The 24085-nt window shown below is 35.8% G+C and overlaps 1 protein-coding gene across 2 annotated transcripts in view; it reads right to left on the reverse strand.

Moving 5' to 3' along the window:
• Nucleotides 1-342: 342 nt before the first annotated feature.
• The window catches only part of MARCHF5 (membrane associated ring-CH-type finger 5), a 32499-nt gene continuing 8756 nt past the window's right edge, over nucleotides 343-24085 (reverse strand). Inside the window, exons 2-6 of one of the 2 annotated variants that reach the window (XM_074874982.1) lie at nucleotides 13490-13692; nucleotides 7782-7882; nucleotides 4460-4643; nucleotides 3860-4026; nucleotides 343-2659 (exon numbers count right to left, since the gene is read on the reverse strand). In XM_074874982.1, coding sequence (XP_074731083.1) covers nucleotides 2543-2659; nucleotides 3860-4026; nucleotides 4460-4643; nucleotides 7782-7882; nucleotides 13490-13692 — 772 coding nt within the window. In that variant the 3' untranslated portion in view covers nucleotides 343-2542. Of the gene's footprint in view, nucleotides 2660-3859; nucleotides 4027-4459; nucleotides 4644-7781; nucleotides 7913-13489; nucleotides 13693-24085 lie in introns of both variants that reach the window. The other variant, XM_074874981.1, reaches the window with a different exon arrangement.

Genomic DNA, 24085 nt, shown 5'->3' on the forward strand with positions numbered 1-24085 from the left:
TGAGGAAGGATCAGCATTACTCCCCAAATAAATGCTGCACATCAGCCAACCCAGAGATACATAGTAACTCCCAACGCCAGTTCTGTATTACCAGAAGTTGTTCGTGTTTTGTATTGCTTTAAATGTTTGAGAAATGCATTCTCCTACATAATTTATTGATCACTAGAGAGGGAAAAAGAAATGTAAATGTAAGTTTAGAAGTCTTACAGTAATTCTTCATTCATCCCCAAGATATTTCTTCAGACTATCACCTTAAAATTGACTATATGCATTAAAACAAACCACATTTTTCATTTAGAAGTTTTGCTACAGGCTTTTGTTCAACTCACAAAATACACTAGGGAGTGTAAAAAATATTTATTCAACCTAATTCAACATAACTATAATTTGCAATACTTAAAAACAAGATTTACAACAGAGTAATGACCTTCTGCCACTCATGTGAAATCATTTTATAATCCATACAGTATTTTTATAATTGTATTTTTACAATAGCTTTAACTTCCAGAGGAGACAATGAGCTTTCCCATGGAACAAGTTTCAAACCCACTAACTTGCATCATTTAATTCTTCATGAGACTTTAAAAAACAGTAATAAATTTATTGGAAATATATACAGTGAAGACCACTGAAAAGCCATTTTCTCGAAATGAGGAATTCTGTAAGAAATATGTATTATATTGTTTCAAGACTATCTTACAGAAAGCAGCAACTTTCAGAGGTTGCTACTCTAAATAGTTTTATATAAAAGTGAGCCCACTAAGACAAATATAATCAGCAGACTTACAAGATTATAGTAATTCTTCTGTTACAGCAAGAACTTCAAAAGTATTTGATATTGATTGAATGTATAATTTTCAATACCTGTATAGTTTCTGAATACTACTTGGCCATTATATACACTTTTGTACAGCTCTAAAATATTACATCTCAGTAATTAAGATAAACATACTATAGAAAAGGTACCATATTTTGAATTTCTCTAACATACATTATTGCATTCAGGTATGAAGCCCATTCTGCATTTACTTCATTTCTAGTGAAAAGAAATACTTACTTATGATACTTCCACTAAAAGATTTTTTTAAACCTTTCTCCATGCATTTGACATACTAATATGAACAGCTAAAAAAATTGAGAAAAAACAAAAAAATTGTTGTTAAGGAAAAACTTCAAGTACTAAATCTAGGTTAAGTCTGGTATGACTATGAATATTAAATGGCCGTATTATGTTTGTCAAAATCTAACTTCACAAAACAGTTAATTTCTGTTGAAATTAATTTATAAATACATCAAATAACTGAAGTGCTAATGTCTCCCTCAGCTGGCTATTTTGAACATATTGTAAGAGTAAAGCTTACTGTATAAATAAACTTAGTTTATTACACATTTAAGTTTTATCCTTTAGTTCTTTACAGAATGGAGCCATGTTGTCTTAAGAGTGTGTAGCCTGTTGGTCTGTACCATGCTCAGATGAGGTACCCAAAGTGTCATGTTGCCCCCTTCCAGCCAGTCCATCCACTAGAGCTGGTATGGGCAGAAGAGGGCCTAGTCCTGGTGCAGAGCTGAGTTACACATCCATGTCTGGAAGTTTAGAAGGATGCCCTAATCTGTCAGTTTAAATGTAGCTTTAGTGTCCAATGTTTCCCCCCCCCCCCCCCCCCCAACTTCTACCCCTCTTTGTACTTGTACAGATATTTACATAATCAAAAGAAACATGAAAACTAAACAAGTGCTCTAATACTTAAGGACAAAACAACTGAAATTTACTTCCCCCCCATGTAGTTATTTCACTGTGGAGGAAAGAAATGCTATCCAGCACCAGTTAAAAAACAGTAAAAGAGCCATGAGAAAATAACACTAGGCACTGCAGAAGATACAACAGGACAGTAAAAATTATCAGTAATACAAGTCACCTGGAAGCCATGCTAATTTCAACACCTAGTACTTAGGTGGCTAAAGCTGACACATGAGTCCTGTAGAGTGATCTATCTTCTGCTTTCTCTGACCAGTCATTTGAGTATTTTACACTCCCTGTTCGATACCTGCAAAACCCAAGGAAATCTTTACTGACTGATGTCCCACAATTACTTCTCCTTGGTAATGACTCACACTTCCTTTCTAAAAAAAAATTCTGTTCATCGTGTGAAGTGCTGAACTGGATGATAGCGTGGGTGTGAAAACATGTATAGAAAAGGCCTTTGGATATAGCCTACATTAACTACACAATTTAAAATGTTCTTGTTCTGTAGTTGATGCTTTTTTTTTTTTCCCATTCAGCATACTGGCTCAAAGAAAATAATTCAGAAGCCTGTTGCCCAACAGAAATACCCAAAAATAATGAAAGCCAAGTCACATTCTTCGGTTCAGTGGTTGCTGAAAGGATTTACCCTGCCACAAGACAGTGCTTTATTATATTTAAAGAAAAAAAAATTAGGAGCAGCAACTTATCACAATTCTCTACTACTGTGCAATAATGATGGAACCAATACAACATGGAAACCTGTTAGGTGAGACTGTAGGACATCTGGAGATCACAGCCTTATGCTCCTTCTTGTTCAGGATAATTTAAAATTTTGCGGTGAGCTTGGCGCAAATATTGCTGCTGTTTGAAGTAAACCTTAAAAGCTCCTTTTATAGCAACAAAAGCAATTCCACCCTGAAATAAAAAGATATTTTGAAAACCTGCACAGTTCAGTGTCATATTATTGCAAATGTTCTTTTAAAAAATTTCTGGTCAAAGAAGATTCATTTTCCAATCATATAGCATCTTCTTTTGAAGTTTAGCTAACTAGGACAATTCCAAATGAGCATCTCAGTTTTCTATCACAATGCACTATTAGAGAGGTTTAATATTACTTAAAGGGATTACATACTGGATCTACAAAACCTTTTGAAAGCTTTTATTTGCTTGGAACTCTGAAAAATATTCTAAAAAAGTCAAAATACATCCTATTTAAAGAATAAAGTAAAATACAGATATGTATCTGCTCTCCTCCATTCTCTGAAAATACACTATGCATGGCACAAGGAATACTACTGATTTGTATAATCAGACTGAGAAAAAGACCACTTGCCAAATGCAATTGTGAAGTGAAATAAAAATCTGTTCTTTGTAAAACAAACTTTTTTCAGAAAGTTTTACAATATGTTTAACTCAAGTCTTCAAAATAACAGATACTAAGAAGCCTCTAGTCTGCATGAACAGTTGTAATATCACTGTTTCTTCCATATGGAAGGGAGGGGTGCATAAACATGTTGGAATTGAAAACAGGGGCTGCAGTGACAGTCAGATGCCCCAGGATACCATCTTCCCAAACTCAGTGTGCTTCCCCTTGACAGGCTGCAAGCCAGAAAGGTTATTCACAAGGAAGAGATGGTCTCCTCTCTTCGTCCTCCCACCTCCTATCAACTTCTACAGAGAGTTTATTTTTCTCTCCTTATATTAAAATAAGTAACAGGGATTCCCTCAAAGAATTAGTAAACAGAAGGTAATATGAAAAGGTTGATAATATAAACCCCAGTTTTGCTTAAATTGTTCTTAGGAGATGCTGGTTCTTCATCTTCTTTATCACCTTTAATTACTGCTAAGGTATGCCTAGTACAGTACCAGATACAAGTTTCAGCCTTGTCTTGAACTGAGATTGGTTTCAGTCATAAGGACAAAGTCTCACACACATGATGCTTGTCCACTGCCAAGACAGGCAACCTTAAAAAAAATCCCTTGCCTTAATCAAGTGTCACGCCAGTTCTAGATCAATTTATGTTCCTTTTTACTTTTCCTCCCTCCCCCCACAATACAACACTTCATATTCCCTATATAATAAGCTTTTATGAAACAAACAATACTGAATCTTACCAAGATTGTCCTTTGCAAATTTGAGTTAACACTGCTGAACATCAGCTTGCCAACTATTGTGGCAATAGTAGGGAAAACTAGAGCTCCACATAGAATACGTGTAGCAGAGACATGATCTGCCAAAGGGTTGGCCTCTGCTGGAATACGAGGAACAGGACATCCAATGCCTAAAGGGATGAGAGTGGGGGAAGAGAAGGTTACATAGCTACTACCTCAAACAGAACACAGCAAGCATGTTAGTGCCCACCCCCCACTTCATTACAAATCTATAGCCCAATTACTTTGAGATCTATCCCTCTTCTCAGGGAATATTCTATTTCCATTAAATGGCTGTAGTCATTTTTACTTTCAGATAAAGACCTGTGATTTTCAGTAGCTGGTTTTGTTACTAGGGCCTTAACTGAAACCGTGCTCCTGCTCCTCTTGCCTCAACTTTCTCACTAGGTGCTATATAAACACCATCTAAATAGAGTGAATATAAAATAGAGGGAAGGTGTTAATCACCTTTACTTAAAGAATGATGAAAACTACTTGCCTATCCCCATCTCCTCAAGGCACAAGTTCAAGGTTGGTATTTCCTTTTAAATTTAATCACATTACCTGGAAATATGCTGTTCAAAATTTGTAGCTTATTAGAGTATTTGCGCCACAGTCTGAGCACATAGTCCTCCCAACGAATCATCTTGCCCAGTATTAGCATGACTGGGATAGTGGGAAGTCCAATCAAAAGAAATAAAGGATCAGCTCTCTCCATGACATCAAGACCTTCTTTGTGACCCACAACCTGGTAAATATGTATATAGTTGACAAATGTAACAGAGGCCACAACTGAACAAACAGTGTAACTTTAAAAAAAGTTTAGTTTGTTTGGGGCTGCCCATGCATTTTAAGTTAAAAAGAATACTGCTATACCTAATACACAACATCCTTGATTGCTTATTGAGCATAATGCAGGCAAGCTACCAGCCTTAGTTTGCAAGTCATTAATCTTGCAGAGAGCTCTAACACAATTCCTTACCATCTCAAGAAAAGTTTCATGTGTTTCTGTGTAAGTAAAAGCCTAAACATCTGAAACATCAAAACAGCATGCTTTCCAAAATGCATAGAAGAATTTACAATTTTAGAATGATTAATTCTGCACTCAAACTGATAAGATACAACTCTTTAACGGATAAACTGATAGCAAGTATGTCGGGATGTTTTAAAAAAATTTGTTATTTAGGAGTACCTTATGCAACAGAGATCACAGTATTAAAAAGCATTGCTTCTCTAGACAATGCAGGAAGACGTACATTATTTTCAACTGTAGTGGAAATAACAGCATATCTTCACTTGTACCTCATTTTTAAGTGTGGTTAGCGCTAAGATTTTCAAGGACGGTCATTACTGATGTGCCTAAACCTTTCTACTGGCACATAAAAAAATAATTAGACTTAGCAATTTAAAAAATGTACATATTAAACTATAACAGAACAGTGCCTTATGTTTTCCTAAATAGTACATACTTTTTATTTTAAATAAGTAACTCTAACAGGGTTGAGGACAAAAAAAGAAACTTGTGGTAAATATCCTCTAGAGTTGTCTCTATTTACAAATTACTAAATGCTAACAAAGTCCTTGAAGTGCTTCTAGAAAGAACAGGCTTTTTCGTGACTTTCCATAAGAACCAGGAACACTAAAACCACTAAAATAATAATAATTACGTTTGTCAGGCACTGGATTTCCTGATGTGTTTTCACTGACTTCTTGTCTTCCCCACAAATGCAAGAAGCTATATCAAATCTTCACTTCCACAAAAACTTAGAATTAGGTGGTAAGGCCACACAACGATAGCAATATTTAAAGAAAACAAAACAACAAATACCAGCAGTTCTGGAATAAGTAGGACACAGGAAAGAAGCTAGGGTAACGTACCACAGTACCTTTTCAAACCATACTTTTTAGCCTTGCTTTGAAAACCATTCTGTGTTACTCTAGAACAGGAAGTTATGTTACATACCACAACCTCTAAGAACAAACATAACCAATATTGTTGCCACCAAAAGATTATTCTTACAAAATTTGTCTTCCAGCTTCTTCACTATCTTCCACCCAAATTGTAACGTCTGACACTATCCTGTTTCTCCTTATAGTCTTTGTCCATCAAAAAAAGCCTCGGTATCTTGTCTCTTCTGCTTTAGTTTACTATTTGTTTGTTTTCAGTAACCTCATACAATTTGTTACTGACTTAGCTACCACTGGAGTCACAATGTCAATTCTGTATTTATTTTCCTCCATCTGAAGCTTAACCTTTAAAAACAGTTTTTGTGCTTCTCTGGCCCTTCAACTAAAGGAAAGGAGTCTGAAATGGATCAAGAAAGAAGTTGTATTAAACCTCGCAAATTTAGAGTGGTAAAAGGGGTGAAACAGTTTCCCTCCATTCCCCATTTAGTCTCCTCCATTATAAGCAAAAATAAATTACTCTCTTAACCAGCATGCCATCCATATGATCAAAAAACATTAAATCAGAGGAAAATAGCTAATTCTTCATACCTGGGATTTGACCAGCTCTCTAAACTAATGTTTATACAGTTCCTCATTTCAAAAGCAAAACAACTACAGAAAGGAGCATTTCCATTTGGTTATGTAGTTCTAGAGAAGCTAAAAAGGTCATAGAAGTTCCTACAGAAAAAGGCTCAGTGTAGCAGTGAGCAAGGAGATAAGGGCTGATATATTTCATGAAGTCTAGTTGTAGTATTACAGATGGTTGCAATGTTCCTGTAAGGACCACAACAAGAACAAAATATCAGATGAGGAAACTCCCAAGTGTACCATTCCGTATTACAGAGACTCTGGCCAGCCGCTTGACCCTGGCCACACTGGTACCAGGGAGACTGTACCAACTCATCTGGGCTCCATTTCAGGTGGTTGTCATATACACTTCTATCAGATCATGTACAAACAGAACCAAAACAGCACACAATCTTGAGACAGAGCTGTAGAACTGCGGGGCAGTATCACACAACTCAAGAAAAAGTAGTGCTGAGTGACTTAAATGGATAAGGACCAGGTTGTATATTTACAATTAGAACTGTGTAGAGGAATACTTATTAGCATACAGATTTGTTAATTCTACCTACAACTGAATTAGCATCAGAAATACTTCTATGCTTTCAGGCAAAACACAGGTTATGGGCTTGATATAGGAATCAACAACTAAAATGGTAAAGGTCCTTCTAATTGTAAAGTCTATGAAAACTCTTGTCTTGTAGTTGAGCTAAAGCATCTGTGAACAGGTGTTTCCATGGTTAATAGCCTACTACCTATCAATGTTATTTTTATATTTAGATAGCAAGTTCACAAGAACAGAAGTATGAAAAGTATTTTTTCTTCTTTCAACTAACCATACAGTCTGAAGTAAATGAAAGAATGTACTATTAGTTTGCATTGTTTTGCATTTTTTGTTTCTGAATAAGTTGTACCATTCAGAGCATGCATTTTCCCTTATACAGTAAAAACATGGTAGGACTGAAAGATTCACTGTGTCTCAACCCTTTGAATGTTACCAGCAAAACTTTTCTACAGGTAAAAGAGATTAAACTCACATCTTTTCTGAAGAATTAGACAACCATTATTAACAGTTTGGTGGTAATGGCACCAATTCTGTAGGAACAGAAGAGGGTTCACCAGTCTGCCATACAAAGGGCAGCCAGCTAGAGTATCAGTGAATTGTTAGTTGCAGACTGAACCACATTTGAACAGGCATTGCAGTATGATCAGTTAAAAGTGAAAATCCATCCATCTTGAATTCACTTGTTAACTACACTGAAAGTGCTGAAAGCAGCTAAAACATGTTTTAAGCCAATGAAAAGGGAGTCTTAATTGAGTTTTTCTTTAGAAGACTTGCTTTCAAAGCTGGTAAGAAGAGGGAGTACATGTGTACCTGCATCACCGTCACAGCTCCATATGTAACAGCTGTCCAGTATATAGAGCCCACCATTATTCCAGCTGCAGCAAAGGGACATGCCTTTGAGATCAGTCGATCTGCAAGATCCAAAACGTAAACAACTGGACCTATGATAAAGGAAAAGTAAGGTTTCAAGATACATAGATATATATATAAAAGCATACTGACGAAAGCTCTCAGCATCCATCACTGATAAGAAAGAATGATCTTGGCAAAATACAAGTCTGACATCCCACACATGCTGTTTAAATGAGAACATATAATTAAAAAACTCCTAAGCTAAACTTGTAACTTATTTCTACCTCTACCACTTCATTCACCACAGTCTTTGACAGATTAATATAGTGGTTAGAGCACTGACTAATTTACCCACTAAAGTTGACTAGATTCCTTTGTGTTGAATCAGAATTGGTCTGTTGTAGAAACCATTTTAGGCTTAGCGGCTTTTTTATTTGTTAGATATTATAGTTGAAAAGGAAGAAATACTAATTAGTTGTAATGTACTTCATGTGGTTATCCGACAGCTTCACCTGAGAATTCTGTCACTAATCTATCTTGCTCTACAGTAAAAACTAGCACAATCAATATGAAAGATTTCTTCTGCTGGAAGAGGCTGCATTCAGTATTTTTAGAGGACTGCCTCTCAAAATGTTGGAGGAAAAAACCCTCCTATTCAGGTTACTTACTGCCTTTAATGACAACACATAATTAGTTTCATTGCTCTGACTATGGACAACTGCACCTTCCAGACTTACACAGAGCAAGACATTACCCTGACCAACTCTGGTCAGGGAAACAAGGGTGTGCTTACATCTCTTCTTTAATAGACTGCAAGAGCACCCCAGCAAAGCAAAAGCCAGAAGTTGAAGTCTGAACTGTATGTATGGAAGTCAAAAATGTCATCACTATGATCGATTCCACATTACTTTTGTATGTCAACAAAGTCTACATACAGAATGTCCTCTTCCAGCTCATATGCATGAATAGTTCTTGTTAGCTCCCTCTTTTTTTCTACCAATATCAGTGAAAACATTACAGTTACTCTCAAAATCAGCCTATAGACTTTCTTCAAGTAATTAATCCTCCATGTCTTTCATCACAGTTTATCCACTCTGGCCTATAATTATTTTATTACTTCCTAATATTTTGTGGGGTTTTTTTTGTTGTGGTGTGTTGGGGTTTTTTTTTTTGGGGGGGGGGGGGGGGGGGGGTTGCGGGGAGGGAAGGAGTGATCTCTTGAGCAATGGTGTTAAATGACTTACTGAATTCCTGATATACTAGATGTACAGGACTTCCACTACATGAACTGCCAGCCTAGTTAGCATGTTTTGTACCCCGATCCTGAGTTGTATGCCATTTTCCTCCTGACCTCCAATTACATCAAAACTTGTTCTGGCCTTTTACAGAATAGAGAACATTAGGTTCCAAGGATTTTTTTTCTTTTTTACCTTTCTAAAGGTAAAGATATTATATTTGGTATTATCCAAATATACAAAAGTCACTTGCAGTTTAATTCTTCGCTTGAGTACTCCTAGTACATAACAATTTTATATTCTTAGTTTTTTAGGGTGGTGATAACTTAGCACCCTGTTCCCAAAGATTGTCTCTGAACCATCATATTTGCACCAAATTAATTAAAAGCTGGGCATTTTAAATATACAATCAAGACTTGAAATTCACACCAAAAAGATTTTGCAGAAAATTTATTTTCATCAGCCACACTGACAAAATTGTGACTCCTGTTTCGTGACTTAACTGATTGTTCTCTTTCAAGGAAAGAGCTCTAGCGTGAATGCTTTCAAAACCATCAGTTCTAACTCAGGTCAAGACAGCCAGTGAAAACAAGCAACAGGAACATGTATTTGAACACATTCATTATCATGTTTTATCAGCCCTGGTATTCTTGTAAAGTCCTCCCAAATACATCTGGTCCTTGGTGGGATTCCTCCTGCCCCCCCCGCCCTTTTCTTTTTTTTGAAAAAAGAACAGTGTAAGATTTTACATACTGTTTGTACAGCAGTAGCATCCAGAGACCTCATAGAGGGATCACAATTTTTTTCCATACACAGGCATGTGTGTGAATACCATACTGAAGAGTTGCAATTTAAACACATTTAGCTGATATGCAGTCTTGACAGAAGTCACTGTAAATATTGCCAAGTTATGTATCAGACTAGAGGGCACTGCTAAGCAACTTGGGCAGAATATTGCTTAATGTACTCTCTGTTCTTGCTCTGCTGGAGTCTCAAGTTCTTATCCCTACTACTCATGTACTTCAAATTGGTTACTTTTGCATCCATCTTCTAGTACAGCATGCATTCTTTGGTTTAGTAATAAGCTCTAGTTTTAAGGCCAGGAAGCATCTTCCTATGTGACTTTTAAGACAGTGAACACCTCACCAGCATACTGCTTCATATACACCCACCAATGTAAATTAGTCCATAAGTAACTGACAAAGTGTAACTATAGATTTAATTTATTCTGGAGTTGAGCATCCTATTATTAAGTGCCAAAATTAAAGGGTTTCTGAAGAAGAAACACTCTACTCAAAGAGAACTGGAACAAGCAGTTCAACTGTATTAACAATTATGTTTAACTTTCCAGGACAGACTGAAAACAGGATGTCTATCAATGTGCTGAAAGTAGCAACAAGGTCATAACTGCAAATACTAAATGCACAGTAATTTACACATCTTGACTGTTTCCCACAGTCACTGAAGAAGTTGTTTAGTTGTACCATTTTGAAAACTTACATTTGTTTGAAGAAGGTGAAGACAAGAGACTTGAAAAAAACATCATATTTGGTGACTCCTAAAGGGCAACACAAAGCACTGAAGCTTGCCTTATACATCTTGGCAAGGTGATACAGCAACAGCAGAAGTCTAACACTAAAAGTACTAACAAATTGCACCTACTGATCCTAATCATTAGGAGAAGCAAGCCACAGAATTACATATAGAATCTTGAGAGAAGACTAGAAAAACACTGTTCTAAATTTTTTTATTTTAGTTATCCCTTTAGGAAGGAGCTTGTGAGAAAGGAGGACAAATGGAACCGTTTCTTTTAAGATGGTATTAAGGAAGAAGCAGGAAATATCACTGACATACAAACTCAAGAAGAAAATACAAAAATATTTTTCATTTTGTAAAAACTATCATGCTTTAACAGAGCTTTTCCTGCCAAATTCTATTTTCTATTTATTAAACTGAAATAATTATCTAAAAGATACTTCAGTTACTTTCAAAGTGGCAATAATATTTTCCTATTTAATGAAAAAAGTTCTCAGAAGAGAGGAAAACAGCTAGTAAGAACATAGTGCATATCAGTTTTAAAGCTTGGTAGTAACTATCAAATTTGTATCTTAAAATTATAATTCCATTTCATCACTGGGGGTGGTGGTTTTGAATTGGTAAATAGACACACACTTTTACTTATAAAGAAATTCACTGATGTCTCCTCAAGTTGATATTACTTCAAAAATATAATAATAAATAAAAGTAGTTGTGTTAAGGAGTGCCCTTTGACAGAAATTTAGTTTTAGTAAAAAGTTTCCAGAAGTACATTAGAGAAGTCTTAGTATAAGTAAGTTTCTGAATTATGATACCTCAGGGAAACTTCAGTTGTTAGTTCTTCCTTGCTCAAGTAATTTTAGTTTCTTGAATGGTATGACTAGTAATGTCTTCAAAATATACCTGCTGCACCAGAGACAGGGCTACTGTCAAGACTACTTGAAAACATCTTACTGTCCTAAACTCTGCCTGGTGTGACCTTGACTGACTTATAGTTGAGTTGTGATACAACAGTTTTGTGTTACTAGAAAGAACTTCAAAAGGGCAAGACTGTCTCACTTGTTTAAGGCACTTCAAGCTCATGACTGACAGACCCAAATTAATTTCCCTCCTCTACTACTACTGATGTCTTGGGTACTCTTATACAAACCTGAATTTTTATACCCTTCTCATCTTTAAAAATGGAAAAAGATGGTATTGTGGGGGAAAATAAATCATGAGATTTTTGTATGCCTGCATGCAAGACCTGAACAATCTTGTGCAAGAATTTTAGGCTGGCTTCAGAAGCCTGGAATGTTAGTATTTAGGAACCTTAGCTTTCAAATAAAGAATGCCACAAATTGCAAGAACAAATGAAAATACCTGTTGTTGTTTATGTGCATGTATCATCTCCAAACTATAGCTGCTTCCCCTTTTCCCACTGACAAAATAACATGCAAATGCAGCTCATGTAACAATTTCATCATTCAAGACACAAGTAGGAATTTTAAACTGCTTCAAGTTTTGTGGTATATTTTAAGTGTCCAGGTATCAAACCATTTTTTTCCCCAAAGCCAATGCTAAATGTTATTATTTGATACCTTCTTTATGACAGAGATTAAGATTCCACTCTACCTTATCCTTATAGCAAAGCTATATGAATTGTGGTTGATATAACTAGGTATTAAGTTTCATGCTCATTTATGTTTTCTTGAATATCAACAGTAGTCTATATTTTCTTTCCGATTCTTCAGTGTTCTGTTGTGGAAATAAATATCATTACCCATATAAAATTCCCTTCACAATTTTGTCAGCCCTTATACTAACAGAAAAAGAGGTCCTGTCCCAAGGAACTGACAACACAAGTTATTTTCAGCTGTTTCATTACAGAAATAAGATACTTTAAAAAAATCTTCATTAAAATCCTCTAAATGCCTGTATTCACATGCTATATCAGCGTTTCTTTAACAAGCAGTTTTACTTTGAAACAAAGTTTAAGTTTCCATGGCAACATTTCATTTTCTTGCCCTACTTAATATACCCCATCGAACATATGGGCAAATGAGGGCTGGAATAACAGCAACCACTGCTAATTTAAATACATGCAACATATTGTGCAGTGTCCTACTCAGCTACTCAAGTAAGCAGACTCTGGAAGACCATCCCTAAACTTTTTTCTGTCACCTTGACAGAGCTAGAGCAGCACCCAGCAACCACACATATTCTGCCTCTTGAATATAGGGAAATACTGACTCAGGAATACCTCCCAAACAAAGCAAAAATATGTTTTTCTGGTAATGCAACAGGTTGCTCAGTAAGGTTCCTTCCTCTGAATTTCCTTTGACAACAGTTTCTCTGCAAGCTGAGAAAGAAAAAAGGATGCATTTATGTGCTAATATGTGACAAATGTGCTTTACAGAACGGGTTGTTAGGCGTTGGAATGGGCTGCCCAGGGCAGTGGTGGAGTCCCCATCCCTGGAGGTGTTTAAGAGCCGGGCTGACATAGCACTTAGGGATATGGTGTAGTTGAGAACGGTCAGTGTTAGGTTAAGGGTTGGACTGGATGATCTACAAGGTCTTTTCCAACCTAGATGATTCTGTGAACTGCTGAAAGAAGTCACCCTCTACTCAAGAAGAAAAAAAAAAAAAAAAAATCACATTAACCATGAATTAATTACAGGTCAATCACTTGTAAGACTTATCGATATACCTAAGTGGAACAATTCAAAATTTTCAGAAGATATTAACTAAGTCACCAAGTAAGACATGAGCAGAATACAGTTATTTATTTCTGTCTGGAAAAGGGAATAGACAAGTTTAACAGAACTGATGCTCCAAGCACAAAAAAGGAAAAAAGTAGGAACAATATAAAGAAACAACCCATTATGTTTAAAATTTAAATTATACATATCTTACCTAGCTTTGGAAATACTATTAAATATTCTGCATTGCACTGAGGACAAGCAACTCTAGCAGTACTGTTTCCTCTTTGCTTTTCATCCACCCAGCGCTGCAGACAAGTCTGATGAACCCATTTCGTAGAGCCCCTGCACCTGCAAGGTCTCACCCACTCTGCTGTCCGATCATCCTCATCAGTAGCAAAACAAACCCAGCAGCTTCTGTAATTACAGGAAGGAAAAAAAAAAAAAGATTTTTTTGCTACTTTTACATGCTTAAAATAAAACTTCACATGTGAAAGCATGTAGTCTTAGAAAATGTTCACCTAGAGGAGATGATGCTTGTTGCTTAATTCTTAGTCACCAAAAATATATGTATTATATACCACAGTCTTGTTCTGGTATTAATATTACAGACAGCTAAACAACTGCTTTTAAGACATCCTGAATTACTAATTTAACTTTCAGGTAATTTATGAATGAAAAAGCATTAAGACTGCAGTTCAACCTTTGAATAAGTCAACATAATGAAAAATACATTTTTTAAAAAAGGTTTATTATCTTCTCCTACAGCAGACATTTTGGTAAGTTTTTAAAATTAAAAAGATAAGATCAACACAGTAGTCTGTTACTTGGGAAATTAACTCCAATCCACTTAAATGACAAAACACAAATGATTACACTGTATCAGAAAACAAACTGTAAATAACTATATTCATTTCTTCTCTTTGAAAAGAGAAAGTACTTCATTTTCTATTATACAAAATCAATTTAAGTTAAAGTACTTGAAGAACACTATTGTACCACTAGAGGAGGAAATTTCTGCACTGAAGAAGTATCTGGATATATAAAATTCAAACATATGAATTCTATAAGGAGAAAACAAAAGACTGACAGGCTGTGTGACCCGACCTGAAGAGAGCACACATCCTATTAATTCCCAGGTATCTGGTCTGACAATTAGGCCAGACTCTTGGACACCTTACAGCTTGCAAGAGAAAGTAAAATATGGATCTAAACTAGGAAAATATCAGCTATGTTGACCCAATAACTTAGTTTTTACTGTGAAATAATATGCTAATTCCAATACTGAAGGTATTGAAGTTCAGATAATAAACCAGAATCTAACAAAATAAGAATCTTACTAAAAATATGATCTGGTTCGATATATATTTTTAAAATAAATATTTTACACAAGCCATTGCAATCCTAGTTAAGCCTTTATAAAAGTACACGGCAAATAGCATCCCTATAATTTAACTATCAAAACACAATCTAGACATTATGCACTACCAAGTTTTGCAGCACTAATTTTGATTCTGAAGTTTTGTTCTCAACAATTTGAGTAACATAATTAAGATGAAATAGTAAAAGGCTTCTTATGTGTAAGCACTAACAGACAGTAATTGAGATAGTAAAAAGCTGAGAAATGCTCTGGTACTACTAAACAAAATCATGTTAAGATTCAAGAAACACGATTGCAGTTTCTACGTGGGGATATTACAGTGATTCATGATGCTTTTCCTCTCCCTCCCCTAGCATTTGTTGTCAGTAATAAGCCTTCTTCCTAGTCTTTTAAACTCTTCAATGAAATTTTTTTGTTTTTCAGCTTCTCAACTACTCCTCACCTTTATTCCCATGCCCTACCATATTTTTTATTTCGGTCAGCCCTTTCTGGATCCCTTCTCTAACCTCTGTTAGCATCTGGGAGGAGAAATTACAGTTCAGAAGTCCCCTAGTCTCTTTAGTCATTTTGCTAGATTGTAGTATTTGCTGTTGTGGAATCAGTACTAAATAGTTGTCAGAAAACTTACTTGATGAATTTATACCGGAATATATACATACTGAGGTCTTTTCTCTGCATCCATTCAAAAAAAAAGAAAATAAAATGAAAAAGAAACACCTGTAACTACCTAAAGCTTGTTAGATGAAATTTAGAAGGGAATTACATACACAAAGGCCAATCTTACTAAAGCCAATTTCAAAGCAACAAAAAATACAGTAAACAGGTTGGGGGTTTTGCTTTTGTTTTTAACTCCTCTATGAGGAAAAAGGAGGAAATCTACAATGGAAAGCTTGAATTTTGTCAGGCTCAAGCCTGAATAATTGAAAAATATTGTGGTCTAAAGATTCTTTTAAGACTTCACTATTTTGGTTAGTAGTCTATTTGTAAACTTAAAAATGTTTCTCCACAGAATAACAACCATGTCTTGTTTATAGAAATAACTGTGCCTAAAAAAAACATTTTCAAGAGATTCTTTTAAAGTACTGAATCTTTTTCTGATTTACAGTGGTGAAAGTATACTGAAATTAAGTTGCAAGTATGTAAGACTAGAACGTAGCCTGTAGCAATTTATTACTGGCATACTTGTGAAAGGGAACACAATTTGAGATGCAGATTCCAGGAAAGACTGCAGGAAAATCAATTTAATATTGAACAAGAGGTAAAACAAACATAACTGTCATGTTCACATGTCCAGTTGTAACTACTGAACATATTATAGGAGGTACAGATGTAAATTTTTAACACTGGTGCTCTGAAACTAGAACTTCATCAGTTTGCATTCAAGAAGACTAACATCTTGAATCAGAACTGCAATTTCTTCCATTAGTCTTAGTGGAAAGGTAAAAGCAAAGTCTAACTTCACTTCTTTCTGTCCTTCCCCACAACATCTGTTTAAATCAGAATCATCATGTTATAGACTCCTGTAATGCCACCCCTCTTTTCACCTTAATGCTCCCAACATGCACCTCTAGTAGTCCTAAATGAAAGGACACATTAACCTTCCTAAGCAGGAGGAGGAAAGACAGTGAAGCCACAAGTTAGCATTTTCATCTAGATTCCTACTGAGACCACCACAAAGATGTGAAAGTACTACAAAACGTGGCAGACATTTTGATTCATTGCACTTGATATCAAGGAGTTCTTAAGGAATGCAAGTTCTTGCAATGGTTATTAATTTTCTATTTACACAAAGAAACCTCAAATTTACTGTAAGAGCAAACAATACTACTGATAATTGTTCCTCTTTGACAGTTTTTTTTGTTGCATTAAAGGTAAACCTTCACTCATTTATTCTACATCCTGTTGAGGCCTACAACTGCTCTAAATTTGTAACTTAAATTTTTTTTTTTAAACTGAACACTTGACAATAGAGCTAGTTAGGTCTGGGTGCCACTAAGGTCTGATGCCACCACACCACAGAAGTCTAAAGTTTATTCAAATGACAGATTTAAGCACTAATATAATCTTGCTATGCTGCAATTTTAACTTGTGAATTTGTCGATGAATACTTTGTAGATTAAATTCCATTCAAGTTTTCTGTTAAGGTTAATAACTAAGGAAAAATATGCATCTTTAATTGCTTCATCTAATTTCTTGCCAGGCAATCATATCTGAAAACCTGAAAGACCCATGAAAAGAATAACAAAATCCTTTACAGACTTAAACCTTCAGCAAGTCATGAATAATGAACAGTAAATTCCTTGTATTCTGTCATCGGCTTTATCTCTTTCCATTGACAGCAACTGTAGCAGAAAGGGCTAAATAAAACCATTTCAAAACAAGTATCTTGGCTCTTGCCAGATTTTCCATTTTCTTGTACTGAATAAAATATGACCTTGATTCTTACCACTGAATCAGGTTGCTACTCAGATAACCTGAAATAGAAAAGGCTGACAAGGTAGAACAAAGCATTGTTTCTGATAGAAACTCAAACCTTTTTCCTTGATGACTTTATACAGAGCCAAATCAATAACACTAATGTATTTTTCCATACTTCTTGGCTTAAAAAAAACCAAAACAAAACATACACAAAAAACCAGGCCAATATCATTATTTCAGCTTCGAATACAGGGTTACAAATGCCTTTGAGATTCAGCTCCCCAGCAGATAAAGCTCGCTCATCTCAAAAAGTCTATTCTGACTCTGAGAATAACTCATTTATCGCATCTTTTTTTTCTCTACCAAACTCTTTTCAGGACACTGCATATGTTAAGAGCAAAGCAGATGGAGAGAAAGTTGTATTAAAGACTCGAGATCCTATACTCCAAATGTTACATGACTAATCTAGAAAGCTAAGGCCTGCCTAAAAACAGGTTTCTCCAAACCACGAGTTTCTAATCAATAAGGAAGCCACTCTCTCCTGTACCTGCTTAGAGTTACAGCTCCAACACACCAGTAAGATCCCCCAGTACCAACAGACATAGCTAGAGGCAGACAGCTTTCCTTTTTATTGAGCTATACTCCCTCTAAGTGTAACTTTTTTCCTAAACCAGTCTTAGATGGGAAGGAGGACAGGATCTAATTCATGTTATTTAAATCAAATCTGCCTCAATCTGCGGGATCTGAATTCAGTGAGCAGGCACGACTGTAAAGCAATACAAAGAAGTAATTTAAAAGAAGTATGTTAATTATAAATACGCTAGTAAAAGGTTTGCAGAAATCTTTAGTGCCCCATAAACCCAGCCCCATAAACACAGATACTCTTGTGTCTACAACACTTAATGGAAGATGACTTGTGAGACTGGAACAGCACAGCTGCTTTGTAAAAGCTGGTTTCAAATATTCAGTACTGCAAGAGAATGAAAAAAGTCTTGGGATTTTTTTTCCCTGATGTTCAGTAGCACGCACGTATGAACAGCAAGCAAAATCAGAAAACTTTAGAGAAAATAAAATACTTGCAAGATTTAACAGGACCTAACCTAACCCTTACCATGGAAAATGCAAATTTGAACACGCATGACATGCTCTAGAGCCATGAGCTAAAAAGCATTTTTTCCTCTTATTACAGATCCTTCATAAAATAAGAAATCTCTTTAAGAAAACTTTTCTCCCACATCATAAAGCACACTGCTTTCCCTTAAAGCAGCAGGAATTTGCTGATATCTTGCTATCCGAGTAAAGCATCCTTGTTCTGCTAAGCAGCAAGTGACTGAGTGGCTTATTGCAATTGAATTTTACATCCAAAAAGTGAAAAGGCTGAAACATAACTGATAGCAAGGATAGCACAGAGAGCCAACGCAGTGAGGGATGGATACGCATCTTGGAAGAAGTAACTGAAAGCACTCCAACAATTGGCCATAAAAAGGCACTGTTCCAAAGGATGACCCACAAATCTGCTGTTTGGAAGAGGCAATTTTTCATGAGCTGTAATAAATTTTTATGCATGGTCTATACTGACAGATAAAATATCTTTGATGAAGAATAGTGATAAGCTTCCACTAAACCTGCCAATTACACTCTAAATACTGTAAGATCATGTTTAAGTGGGAAGACTAGGATGTCAGAAAAATCAAGGGAGTTACCTAGTAGCATACAACACAGGTAGGCTGCTTTGGAACGGGCTAGAGTTTTAGTAGGGGAACACTGCAAACTGTTCTCTCAAAAAGCAAGAGAAACAACACACTGCAAATGCTACTGCTAAGCACTTCTTTTTCATGAGTTTGAAGGAACCAGCAGAAACAAGATTGTTGTGCTCGATGGCCCTACCTGGTCACAACCCTAGCCTACAGATCTCTGATAAGGCTACAAAGAGGAGAATACTACTTAACCCAAGAAATGCTAGCTTACACCATGCTTCACGGAGAAGATTAAGTGCTGGAAGAGATGAACTCGGCTGCAAAGCCTAAAGCATCGTGAAGACTTCAATAGGAGAATGCATACAGACCTATCTACCACAATGGTGGAAGTTTGTTAGCAGAGGAAGACTGCAACAGAATTACAGATGGAGCACCACTCTATCCCCAATATTTTCCTGGCCATCTCACACAGCAAGAAATGCTTTTAACTTCAACCCAAGCTCTGACTACCAAACCCAAAAAAATCCTTACACCATCCTAAGCGAAAAAAACCAACTCACACACACAGAGTGAGGAACAGAGATACCAGTGCAAAAATAGTAATCTTAGATGCTCCATCATGACTTCCGTGGATCCTTTTTAAGGCAGCATGGCATAGCAGCCATATGCCAGCCTGGATCATTCAACTAGAAAACATGCTGTCACCCCAAAACAGAGTCTAAAATCTTCAAAGGAGGTTCCTGAAAGTCATCTGACCTAATACCCAATTCTGCTCTGCCTAGTCATCAAGGATAGGATGCAATGCTGAGTAAAGGAGAAGCTGATGAGAATCTAGAAACAATAGTAACTAGACTTTACTACAAAAGTAGTGCTTTTATTCAAAACAGCAGCAAAAGGTTAAATAGAGAATATCAAGCTAACGCTGGTGTGAACATATGGCCACACAAGTGGTATCCATATATAGGTTCTGACTTCCTCTAACCACAGGATGGCATTGTTTAAACTAGATTTTTAAAGTGCTTTTAATAAAAGCCCACAGATGACTAAAATCCAATAAGCAAACACATTAAAACAAAACATGGGATAATTAACTAGAAGGTGTACCAAAAAGATCTAGTGATTACCAGAAGTTCAACTTATTTATATATTCTCAATTATAGCTCCAATTAAGGAGAAATATTTTACACTTGAGTTAACTGCGCTATATAAAGGCAGAGATATGAGTAAAGGACAGTTCACAGAATCCTGCTGGCAACTTTCGAGCTTGTGGATAAAATTAAACCTTTGACTGCCAGCCACCACCTATTGTGCTTGAATCGTGCCTTACAAGCCTTTTATAGCCTTTACTTCTACCCAACTTAGCTAAATCTATGGGGGATTTCCTATTCACTCTCACTGGGTATTAGGCTCTGTTTTGTAAAAGACAATCTAGACTATTGGTAAAAAAATACCTTTCATTCTGGACAAATTAAACTTTTGCAACCAGTTATTCAGGCATATCCCTTTTGCACACACTTCAAAATTCAGTTCTCTTAAAGGCTTTGTTTAATATTACCATACTCTCACTTTTTCAAAAGGAAAATCTGAGAAGTCACCAAGGCTCAGTGGTCTTGCTGTGAGCTTCTAAATATATAAAGAACTTTGCTGTTACAAACATTTGTTTTATTTCTAAAGCGAAGAAGGGAAAACAGGACCCTCCTAAAAACGTGCAAAGGACAAATCAGGTAAAACTATTACTCATACAGTAAGCACCTTACTACTAAAGCACTACACATTTTGCTAATTAAACTGTTGTTACTATTATATATTAGTAGCTTGGCATGCCACTCTAACAATTTAAGCTACTGAGTGCCTGCTGGGGTCTGTAACAGTGAGTCTTACCATCATGTTTAAGAAAAATAAGTGACCAAAACTAAGTGGAAAAGAAAAACCAAACAACAAAACCAAAACAAAGAACCCCATACACACACAAATCAGTTTACTTCCAAAACTGAAATATGCCTTGAACAACATGATTTGGGAAGAAAAACTGAACAAATAGTCAAGTATATACATACATAGCAAACACTGAAGAATTCTAATAGCATTCAGTTAATGCCTTAAACATTTCATGGATTTACGTTTCATGGATTTTTTTTTTTATAATGCAGATAGCATACTAGATAGGGAAAACATTTGCTTAAGCATTGTTTGACAAAGCTGTCAATCACAAACATAGAAAGTAACAGAGATAGAAAGCAACTAGCAAATTATGTTTTAGAGGCTAAAGTTACTTCCTTGAATGTTCCTTTAAACATCTTAATTATGTATTAATTGCCTGTAATATTCACAAAATTGTATAGCAGTATGTCTGAAAGCTCCTTCTGCTGAGGAAAACGAAACCCAGAAGAAATTCCTTTAAGTCTTAGCTTCTCTCAATGTCTAATTGCAAAGCAGCATAATGTCAAGGTATGACTGAAGTAGGTAAGAGGCTCTATCAGCTAGAATTCATATACTAATATTTACACTGGCTGAAGAAAGAAAAGCTGTGAGCATGTTCAAGATACTGCAAGAACTCTAGATGGCAAGACGACCACATACAACTTTCTCTAACAGATAGCATGACCTACTAGGAAGATAGGACACCCAAATATTGAGAAGCTAAACTATCCGATGAGGCTAAAAAAATTGTCTTAGTTCTAGCAACACTGCCAGATTTAGCAAAGGAAGACAGCTTCAGACCTCAAAGTAGTTTTAAAAGCCATTCTTGCTGTAATTCATCTGCAATCTCTTGTATTAAATTCTTACAGCAGTCCTCACTCCCAAGGGACATTACACATTTCACCACATGCTAAACTTTGGGTTTTGACTGTCTCCATGGTGTCCAATACATCGGATTTACTTGCCAGACAATAAAAGTGTAACAAACAAGTAACTATAACTTCAATCATTTGAGGTCTCCTGGAAAAAGTATCTTCAACTATACCCTTGATCACAGTCATCACAACCCGAATTCTACTCTTTTTGAGAGGAAAAAAAGAGCACTTTGCATCATTGTTTTCAGTAGCTCAGTCAACACCCTCTCCAGTTAGACAGTGACAAATTAAACCAAGACATACAAAATATTGGTGGAAAAAAATCCCAAAACACATTTAAATCGAGAACAGTGCACAGAAAATTACTCATTTAGCTCTCCAACTTATTAACGCTAGACGACCACAGTTAAATAGAGGGAAGATCTGTGTTAAAAGTATCAATGCAGGCAGCAGAAAACTGATCTGAAGCTCTAGAACACAGGAAGTTGTTTCTGAGTAAAAAGAGAAAGTATGCTACAATGCTCTAAGATACTGCTATACCTTAATTACATATACAAAAGATTCCCCAGTCAATGTTCTCAGAAAACAACTTCCTAACACTATTGAAGAATTTAAAAATACTAGCATTGAGGCTAACCCTGACATCAAAACAATTCTGGGTACAGCGTACTGCTTGCTTGAAAATGCTGCCTGTGGACCAAGGTTAGGAGTCATTGCACAACTGCTTTCTTGCTTTGTCAGAATTCTGTGATCAGCTGTGCTATTCGATGAGCATAACTCTATCCATTTTTCCTCTATTAGCCAAGATGTAAGTTAAAAGCAAGTGTTTGGTTGACTTAAAGGAATTTAACCTTTATTTGTTCAAGCTCTGAGACAAGGGGTAACAAGCATTAGTCCTTCATATCTCCTGGAAGATTTACTTTTCCATAACAGAAGGTTAACATGTACTTATTAGCTTCCTTAATCGAGCACTAACCATATCTGTGTTTTCAAAGATTGGTATCAAGATGTCTTTAATCTGCTGTTTTAAACTGGAATGTTAAATAGAATTCCATCTCAAAGAAGATAAAAATATGTAGTTTTTATTAAACTAGCATTAAACAATGTTACTTTGCACTGGGGGAAAGAGGAACAGAGTTGCATCAGAAAAATACCAGTACTGGTATTTGTGGTACATGTACAGAGTAGACGACATATTACAAACATCAGGAGTAACATAAATACAGAATAGACCAACTTTGACATGTCTAAAACTGTAACTGTCTTGACATTAAACTATTGCTGTAACAAGCAAAAGATAAAAGACAAGAAAAACAAAATTCCATTCCATTCACAGAGACTGTGTTATGGGAGCTCAACGTCCTGCAGCAATTTCCCAGTATCACACAGGTAATGTAAAAATACAAATTAATCTTTAGGCACAATATCTTGTTACAAAAATAAACACATCAGCATAACCTTAATCTGTTAGAAACCAAACATGGCTATTCGCTTTACATTCCATTTTTAGGCAAGGTAATTGTGAAATAAAAAGTTCAGGTTTTGTATGATGCGTGACTAGAGAGTTTCATAGTTAAATTGACCATACAGGGTAAGCAATTTTTCTGTTATGTTCTTCCAAAGAGAAGAAAAATAGAAAGCCTAGTCCTAAAGCTGCAAAAATTGGCAGGAAGACTCCAAAGCAAGCAAATTGCTTTGAACTCAAGAGTTTATATAAGAGACACTATTACTCAAGTTATTCTCAGTTTACAACTTCTATTTTTATCAGCTAATTTACAGTATACAAGAGCAAACCAAAAGCTCTACTGAAGTCAAGTTATCTTGTATCCTCCTAATATATAATTAGAACTGAACAATTTGAGACCTAAAAACTACCAAAAAAATTTAAATACCAAGAAGGTATGTTCTTGGAACATTAATACCTCAAGAACAACAGAAACGACTACTCAACTGTGGCAGACACTGAAAATTTGGTAGTGTCTTTACTCTGAATACATGTGAACAAAACCCCAAGGTGTCTGATCCTAACATTAAGTGACTCTCCTCAGCACTCTGTAGAATCGACTGCATGACTCACCGGTAGAAGTCACAAGCACTCAGCACATGGCCTTCTGTAATTATATCCTTCACAGAAGGCTAATTTGTGTTGGCACATGTTAGTCCAATATAAAATATCCACTTCTAAACAAAAGTATTCAGATCCCAGGAGGCGGCATTTACAACAGGAGAAACAAGTGAGGAGAGATCAGAAACATATATAAAGACAACATTACAGCTCTAAAATAGAGGGTCTAATATTTTCTCTAGAAAGATTGTGAAGAAATAACTACTAAACACCTTTACAAAAAAAAGTCACTGAATGCCAGCCCCTCTTGTATATAGCAACTCCATTATTCACTACCTTCACACTGTTAACTTTCTTTTAATACATACACCTTGAAGAAGATATGCATGACCAAAGGGAGAGACAGGCACAGTTACATAAACTGAGAACACTGAATAGTTCATAATACTCTTCT

This window comes from Strix uralensis, chromosome 7, assembly GCF_047716275.1.
Source record: "Strix uralensis isolate ZFMK-TIS-50842 chromosome 7, bStrUra1, whole genome shotgun sequence".
NCBI classification, from domain to species: Eukaryota; Metazoa; Chordata; class Aves; order Strigiformes; family Strigidae; genus Strix; species Strix uralensis.